At 38.0% G+C, this 9,265-nt stretch overlaps 1 protein-coding gene across 1 annotated transcript in view; it reads left to right on the top strand.

The window, feature by feature from the left end:
* Nucleotides 1-1,130: 1,130 nt before the first annotated feature.
* The window catches only part of CNTNAP4 (contactin associated protein family member 4), a 198,777-nt gene continuing 190,642 nt past the window's right edge, over nucleotides 1,131-9,265 (top strand). The window contains exon 1 of the mRNA XM_066340080.1: nucleotides 1,131-1,249. Coding sequence (XP_066196177.1) covers nucleotides 1,153-1,249 — 97 coding nt within the window. The 5' untranslated portion in view covers nucleotides 1,131-1,152. The remainder of the gene's footprint in view (nucleotides 1,250-9,265) is intronic.

Here is a 9,265-nt window from a genome sequence, read left to right as displayed (position 1 = left end):
TTCAGCCTGTTTCACAAAAAAAACCCCACCAAAAACCAAAACAAAAAAAACCCCAACAAAACCCAAAAGCCAAACCAAAACAAACAAACAAAATCCCAGAAAACCTAAACTAAAACCAAGAACAAAGCCAACCACAACAAAACAAACAAAAAACCAACCCAAAATCCTCAAACCAACCCAAAATCCCCAAACAAACAAAAAACCAACCCAAAATCCCCAAACCTAAAAACTCCACGTTTTTAGGACATTGTTCGAATATAATGACTTAAAATTGCTCTGAAGCTCTTTCTCAAATGAAGTTACTTCTCAATCACAAGCAATAGGACAGTTTAAAGAGAGCTTTGTAAAAGTATAGAAACCAAAGTGCTCTATGTGGTATTTGGGAGCTAAAGTATTTTGAGAAAGCCAGGTGAATCATACATTTATATTAGGTTTTAGGTGTTTAGTCTTGGGAGTCGAGAATGTAATTCTTTAATGCCAGCATTAACAACGATAAAGTCCTCCAGGGACAGTGGGGGTGCCTTTTTCTGAGGGGCAGTCAATCACTCACTTCTCCAAGTACAGGCAGGCTGCTCGTTTTACTCGCAGGCTTAGGTTCTCTGAGACAGGCAAACCGCTTTCCTTTAAGAGAGCAGAACTTGCAACGCTTTTGCAGCCGAAAGTGTAAAAAAAAAAAAAAAAGGCAGGAAGACTCCTCAGGCCGGGAAAGGCTCGGCAGCAGGCAGAGGCAGCGGCGGCAGAGCGCGGCCGGCGGCGCTCGCTCCCGTGCCGGCCGCGCCGCCCAGCGCCGCCCCCGCGGGGCCGGGGCTCCCACCTGCCGCCGCCAGCGGTGCGCAGCGCCGCCCGGGCTGCCGCCACAGCAGCGCCCAGCGCGGCCCGCCGCCGCGGCCCCCGCTGCCTGCCTGCCTCCCTCTCGCTAGCGCGGGGGAGATCCTCGCTCCTGCTCCTCAGGGCTTGCTGCCGCGAGAGTGAGAAGCAGATCCAGTGGTGTGCGTGCGTGTGACAGGAGATGCGGAGCGCGTTTGGCTGAGGGGTCTGGCCCCTGGGAAGCTCTGCGAGAAGAGGCGGAGAGAGGCGGTGGGAAAGAGGCAGGAGCAGAACTGAAGTACAGCACAGCTGTTTCCGAACACTCTGGTTCTTTTGGGTGCCTCAATGAATGTGAACATGGATTCTGTCACTGAAATCTTCTTGAAGCTGCTCTTTCTCCTGTCTATTCATCACCAGCATATGGCAGTGGCAGGGAATAAATGTAAGTATTGCATATGATTTAAAACTCAACCCAGAGTGTGTTGAAAAACTTCTGGGTTTTTTTTTTTAATTTAGAATTAATTTAATTTTTGAGACAAACCTTTATGCTTTGAGATCATGACAGGAAGCTGCTAGCCTGAAATTGTTCTAAAACTCTTCTATTGATTTCTGTCATGAGTCTATGTACCGAATGTTGTTTGTAAAGCTTACTATATAAGAGTATCTGAAAGCAGCATTTTGCTAAGGGATGCTTGTTCAGCCGTATTTTCATTTTTGCTTTCTCTTTTGAAATGCAGTATTTTCCAAGGAATTGTGTCTTACATGGAAATTACTGGCAGACTTCTATTGTGGAATGTTTCTATTGTGTAGTGGGTTTTAGCATTTGGAAATTTTGAAAGGTGGTATCTGCATATCTTGGATTCAGCTGGCACTCAACTTTAATGGCAATCACAGTGCAGTTCAAAAGCAGTAGAAATATAACAAGAAAAAAATCTTAATAGCGAGACTTTAAGCTCTCTGCATTGATTGCTTAGGGAGTATTGTTCATGCATGGCTACAGAAGAGAATGGTAACAGTTACAATAGAAAGTTTTATTTTTTAAAATGAGTTAGCCAGTAAGGTTGGTATCACAAAATAAAGACCATGATTACAGTTTTAAGGACAATCTGCTCTATAGGAGGCAAATCATAGATAGATACACAAGCACACAGACACACGTATATGTATCTGAAAAATCTCTGTTTCCAGTGTTGGATTGGGTTAATTATTTTTGAATTAAAAAAAGTAAAAACTTATTAAGAAATTAATTCTCAGGGCTTTTATAATTCAGTAATAGAACTGAGTTATTCTTGTTCTATTTGATTCAGCATCAACAAGCTGAAGGATTTCATTTTGTGTTCTGTGGCAGTGCAGTAGCCTAAATGCCAGATGCTTATAACCTGAACAGAACATATTTTCTCCCCTTCCTGTTAAGGCACTGGTTGTGCATCACAGAAATGGGAAGGGCTGAAGTAATGCTTCTGTGGCAAGAAAGGGCATGCCAAAGCAATGAGGAATGTTCAGGAATAACCTTACAGCCCAGTGGCAGGGGACAGCTCCCTGGAAACATTTGAGCAATGGCAGAGAAGTTTGAAGTGCTCAATGGATCTATAGCCTAGGGTTTTGCATATGGATGGTTTGTAAACTAAACATGCTCCCGTGAGCCAGACATTCACACTGCAGCACCAAAATGATCTTGTGCTGTCATTCAGTAATGATATCTCATTTGATACTCAAGTGCATAGTGTAGCCCTAAACATGAATACTAAGTTCCTCTTGTTAAACACCCTGCTGCAATCCAGTCACAGCTTTAATTCTCTTCATCATTCTGCATTGTACAGTTTATGAATACATCCATTTTCACAAGACCATGATAATTGAATTGCACATTAATAGCATTTGGCACTATGCACGAAACTAAATCAGTTGCTTACAGTGAGGCATATTAAAACCATTGCAAAAAAGACTTGCATCACACAGCAAAGCAGTGAAGCACTAGAGGTCACTCTTACAATTTAGGAAGCACGGTTTGAAGAGGCTCAAGCTTCTTTCCGATATAGAATTCTGAAGGATAAAACAAATTAAGTATAAAATACATTTACTACTGGCATTTTCAGATACGTCTCAAAAACAGGGTAAAATCCAGGTCAAATGATTGAATTGAATAAACACATTTTTTCAAGTAAATGCTAATAGATGCAAAATATTTTTATTTAGGAATAATTCTAACTACTATGTCAAAACATTCATCTGAATTGAAAATACAAGAACTCTGCCCATGCTACAGGCAAAAAATTATTATGGGAAGGATAAATTAAATTATTTAAATTAAACAATGATCAATAACCTATGGAGAGAACTTGGCCAGCCTAACACATACGGTTCATTTTCAATATCTAATCTGGAAAAAAAGTTCCTCTATATATTGTTTCGGAAGTGAAAATTTCTGTAGGAGAGGTAGTTTGTATTGGAAGTGACAGTTCAAATACACATTTGAAGTATTATGGTATGATTTTTGTTAGTGTGTTACAGTTCAAAAAATTGCCTTAGAAGGAAAGGTTTTTCATAATTACATGATTATGGTAGATCATGCAGGAGGCATTATTTACCTACTTGAACTTTCTTTACTTCTTTCTTCTTGTGATGTTAACCAGGAATTGAAATCCTTTTCAGTGGGTGCTTCTACTATTCACAATAATGTACTTAAACACATGTACAAAACCAGGTAAAGTTTGATTTTCTTTAATGAATTTGGATGGCTAGATTTTCCAATAGGCTGCCAATCATCAAAGACAATAGGATGGGGTTTTAATTCTTCCTCCATATTAATATATTTTTCTTGTTGTAACTTCATGATTCTTTCTGTAGTAATAGATCCTGCCTGAATACTTAAATTTTGCTTTGCCTTTAAGTCCAGTGGCCAATAAGAAAAGACAAAATTAAAGACCTTTATACGTCATCTTGAAGTGTCATTGGTAATATTACTAGGTCAGTTGTCCAAAGAAACTTTCTTAAATCAAAAATTGATGTGTTCAAAGTTATTTCAATCTTAAAGAAATTGCAATATTCCTTCTTTGAATAAAATGATTTCTAAGCTCATAGATTGTCAGAAGCTAACAGACCTTATCATCTAAAATACGAAATACGAAATTTTATTTCTAGGGTCTTATTTTGTGGTTTGTTTGTTTCTCCTGAAAATTATCACTGAACACTTCCAACCAAGAGAAGTAATAATTGGTGCTGAAATTTCGAATATTTTAAAAGTTCTGTAATAGTACTGCTTAGGGCTTTCCTGTACTTTCCTCCTCCCAAAGAACTGCACTTCCAGTGTAGTTCAAAGAGGTTTGAAGTGCCATGGCCTTAGTAAGTGATTCTATAAGGTCAAGTGTGAGTTTTAAACGAAAGATTAAAGCAAATACTACTGGAAGTTTTTTCCACTGGAGCTATGAGACATCTTTGTTTTATTGGTAGCTGTCTCTACTGTTGTAAATCAACAAGTTACTAAATCTTCACTTAGACCCTGCTAGAAATTGATACTCCAGTAGTGCAGGGTTTTCTTTTAAAACTCTAAAACTGAAGTGTTGCAGAAAACATAATTATACCCTCTGTACACGTCAAGTCAGCTGTGACTAAAAATTATTAAGGGAAATTATTACAGTGAATGGAATTAAAGAGGAATTGGGGAGTTTCCGTGCAAATTGTCACTTCTGCGTACCTATTTTTCTGTGTTAAAACTCCCCAGTTTTACAGAAGCTTTTATGAATTCAGATTTTCACATGTGCTACGATGACCACAATTTCTATAAATGCATAAATATTTATTATTATTACTATTATTATCATTATTACTACTACTACTGCTACTACAATTGCTGTGCTGTTTATCAAAACCAATTTAGTTTAAAATGTAATTCTTTTACTGTTAGTTTGGGGTTGATATGAACTGAAGGGGAGGAGAAAGTAGGCACTTCCTTAACTTTCTTTTAGCCTCATTAATATTTATTTTCTGTTTATTATCATCTATCTCTGCTGTGAAAGAGCAATGGAGACATCATCAGAGATCAGGCCATCTCTGGGCAATTATTTACATGAATAAAACATTACAGATGTCTCTGGTATATTTGGCATGTTGTTTGTACAGTAACATCAAAAACTTGTATCAACATCAAATCTAAACTAATAACAGAAGGTAAGTCTATAAGGGTTTTTTTTTTTTCAGACTTAAAAGGCTTAGAATTCACAGAAAAACCTTGGATTGATTACACTAAGTATAATCAACAATTCACATCCCATTGCTTTAGGCTTTAAAATTCCCATTAATACACTTGTCCCTGAGCCCAGTCAACAGGATGGATGGAGCAAACTTGGTCATGATTGGAGGAGTCATGTTTGGAGGAAAGTGAGAGGCAAGTAATGACATTCTCAAAGTATGATAGAATCAACCACAAGAAGAAAATGCAGTAGGGTATATGTTAGTTATTTATTGCAGTTGCTGTGTAGGTTAGGACATACTGTATTTTGATTAAATACCAGTTAGAAGTTCCAGAGGAAGCACTGATTTCTTCATGTCTTCATAAATATTCATTCATGGCCATTCTGCTTTCTTTCCTGCGTAAGAGTATGTAAGCCTACCTCTATGTTCACTCACAAGAAAGACAACCTTTGACTAAGGCAATTTGCTAAATGTCACAGAATAATGCATGCTTCTATCATTATATATGAGGTACAAAGCTCTTTTAATATTCTTTCCAGACATTTCTCTGTTGAAGTAGAAAAAAAAAATCCACATAAAAATACTTTGTTATATATTTATAGGTCTATGGTGTTTTAACCCCAGCCATCAACCAAGCCCAATACAGCCTCTCAGTGCTTCCTCCACCAGCAGGTAAAGATGAGGAAGGGTAAAAGAAAATTTGTTGATTGAAAAAAGTTGAACGTGATGATCTTCAAAGGTCTTTTCCAGCTCAGAATGTTATGAAATTCTGTAATTCTGCGCATAGAAAAAGCAAAAGTCACATACACAAGCAAAGTAAAACAAGGAATGCTTTCACTACTTTCCATGGGCTGGTAGGTGTCCAGCCATCACCAGGAACGCGGTTTCCATCACACATAAAGATTACTTTGGGAAGACAAATGTCCAAATGTCCCCTCCCTGCCCCTTCCTCCCCCTTCCCCCAGTTTTATATGCTGAGCATGATGCCATATAGTCTGGGGTATCATACTGGTTCAGTTTGGGTCACTTGTCTTTGCTGCGTTTCCTCCTGGCGTTCCATGCACTCTCAACTTCCTTGCCATTGAGGCAGTGCAAGAAGCAGAAAAGATTTTGGTTCTTTGTGAGCCCTGATCAGCAATAACAAAAAAAAATCTCTATATTATCAACTCTGTATTTAGCACAAACCCAAACACAGCTCCATATTTGGCACTGTGAAGGAAATTAACTCTACCCCAGCCAAAACCAGCACAATGTCTCATATGATATACTTGCCAGTACTCTGTCTACTGATTTATTTCTGAAAAACCTTCAACAATCTCACCTTTTAGTAAGTTTAGCTGAAAAAAAAATACGCCAAATATTCCCCCCATCTGTTCTCAACTCTGCTACCTCCCCACTCCAAACAAACAAATCAAAAAACAATTTGAATAGTCAAGAAGCATTAAATCTTTCAAATATTTATTTTCTTTTCCTCCCCAGATAAACCTGTGCATTGGTGCTGCGGGTGCTTCTTGTAGATCTGGGAGTTTAGTGTGCTGTATCATACAGGACTGTGGGAGTTAGAACTGCTTCTCAGTACTTTTAATATTTAATATAAGCTGCTCTCAACTAACAAGGTGATAACAGAGGTGGGAGCTGTTAGAGCCATCACTAATTCAAAGGGCTTTCCATCCTAGAACACTCCAGGCAACTTTTTAAAAACGGTGAAAAAATAACAAGTACCAAATTTAATCATGTCTATGTCTGTCACTGACTCTAGAACTACACATTATCTTTAAGATGTTTCTGAAGTGAAAAGTTAAAATTTGCTTTTCCTTCTGAGTGTCCAGTTGTTTTATGAAGAAGGGTGGAAAAGCAAAAACAACAGCAAAAACATTGATTATGATGAGTTTCTGTACAATTGCTTGTATTTTGCACTGTTAAGTGTTTTGGCAAATTGATCTGGTAGTTCTTAAATATAGATTGCTTTGTAACATGTAATTTTGGCAGTCAGGGCCTTTATGTGACTTCTAGATTAAAAATTGAAGAAGAGATGTCTTTCTCAGTATACTGATATATATTAGATAAATAACATTATAACAAGGGCTGTCTTTCTAAATTTGAGGAGTAACATAAAATATATAGGAGAAAGAGCAAGTTGTCAAGATGAAAATGTTTTGCTCTATTTGTTTATAAAAATTGATACATCTTTACTACTAGGGTTTAACCAACTGTGGTTTACTGAAATTTTACCTCAGCAATGTTTTATATCTATGTATTTTATCATTCTTACTTATATGTCATGTGTTTGTGGTTTATATATGTGTAAATACACCATTACAGGCTAGTGTTATACTCTGCTTTATAGAGTATCTGCTAAACACAGTGGAGGATTGTGTCCAATTATTTTGCTTTTCAGAAGAAAGTTTTAAGTGTACAGTACAAATTAGTATGCTTTTTTTTACTAACCAAAATATTGTGTGGACCTGAGGTAAAAACTATAATGTCTGCAGTCTACTAAATGAACATTTTTAGTGCAATACTTTGAAAAGTGATTGAAATTCTGGAAACTTCATTTTAAATAGATTAAAATTAGGAACAACTGAATTATTATTTAAATATCATTCTCACTTAATAAACAAATGAAGAAAACTGCCTCTAGGGCTTTAAGTCTCAAAGGATAGAGAAAAAAATATGGTTAGAAAATTTATCCAGTTGGGTAGCGAGTCTAATAACTTTTCATTAAGCAGATATTGTTATTTAGTTGTGCTTAAGAGTAAGTTACTGCTTGTTCCTTGCTGTTTGATGCAAGGAAGCTTGTTTGTTGCCTGTTTGCTTCTATAATACTATTGTAACAATTAAAATATTTGTGTGTGGGGTCTTGAGGGAAAAGTAGGTGTGGTGGTTTCACATTTGCCAAATTTTGTGTCTGCTCTTTTTTACCTCTGGGAGATAAGATTTTGGAGAAAAAGGCAAAACAGGCCTCAACTTAAGGCAAACATATATTTTATTAACACACACTAAGAAGAAGAAAATAAGAAAAGAAAAACCACAAATGAAATTTCTAAACCAACCCTTTCTCCCACCACAAACTGTTCATTTTCTTTGCCTTTACACAAACAGTGTAAAGAGGCAAAACTCAGAACTCCAGGTCAGTACTACATATAAAAGTCTTTCAGTCTTTTATTCAGTCTTTGAGAGAGAGAAGTCTCTCCTGTTGTTTGCTAACTTTCCACAAGAGAAAGAATCTAACACTGTGGTGGTTTAGCATGAATGTGAAAGGTTTTGTTTTTTAAGGAAGTTCTAGCATAGATTGACAGCTTGGCTGGCAAATAAGAGTGTTTTTTACGCTTTTGGAAATGTAGTTTTAAATTACAGATTTTAGATGACTTGGCTTTTTTTTTTTTTTCGGCTGGCAAGGAGCTAACATTTCTTTGCAAGTTAGAAATTTGGGCTGCACCCCCTCCTACCCCCCGGGCTAGGCCTGTCTAGGTCTTGGAGGGGGTATGGGGGGGTCTCTGCTTGTGGGACAGTGGCCAGGGCTGGCTGTGTCCTCTCTGTCCCCTCTCCCCAGCTCCTCCGATGGGGAGAGGAGGAGGAGTGCAGATCAGCAGTGCTGGTCCTGCGCCAGGACGACGGTGGCCATGCTCTAAGGAGAAGAGACTTTTTAAAAACTTTTCTCCAGAGCTCCAGGGAGCTGATCCAAGTTTGAATTGCTTTAGATCTAACCAGGGGTGGAGGAGGGTTGTCCATCAGCATTCCTGAGCAGCTCCCTCTCCCCCTTCCTTCTCCACCATCACCTGTGGCCTTAAAGTTCTGGGAGTCAGCTGGAAAGGAGAAAAAAAGACTCTGGGCAAAGATTTTAACCCTTTTCCCTCCTCCATGGAAGACAGAGTGATTTGAAATGTAGAGAGACAAAGTCAGTGAAAGAACTGAAAAAGACTTCTGGAAGATGAGATGGAGGAAGTGGACATTTTTGACCAGACTTCTCCAGATGTGAATTATGGGGAAATGGACTGTTTTTGTAATATCCTAATGCTGCTTGGGGGAATGCAAGTTCTAGCCAAAGGGTTGTGTGTATTGATATACATGGGTTTAAACTGAGAATTTTGAATAGAATATGTCTCTGGCTCCTGGGAAAGACTAAGGAAGCCTATTTCTTTTGAGATAGAGGCGATTTTAGAGATAGAAGAAAATCCTTACTTTGTACTAAAAAGCATTCTTAAAACGATACCCCAAACATGTGGAAGCCCATAAACAGCTTGGAAACTGTTATATGGGTGAGACT

The sequence above is a fragment of the Sylvia atricapilla genome, chromosome Z (genome assembly GCF_009819655.1).
Source record: "Sylvia atricapilla isolate bSylAtr1 chromosome Z, bSylAtr1.pri, whole genome shotgun sequence".
Classification (NCBI taxonomy): domain Eukaryota; kingdom Metazoa; phylum Chordata; class Aves; order Passeriformes; family Sylviidae; genus Sylvia; species Sylvia atricapilla.
The sequence above is the reverse complement of the archived record's forward strand: the minus strand, read 5'-3'. Positions and strand labels throughout refer to the sequence as shown.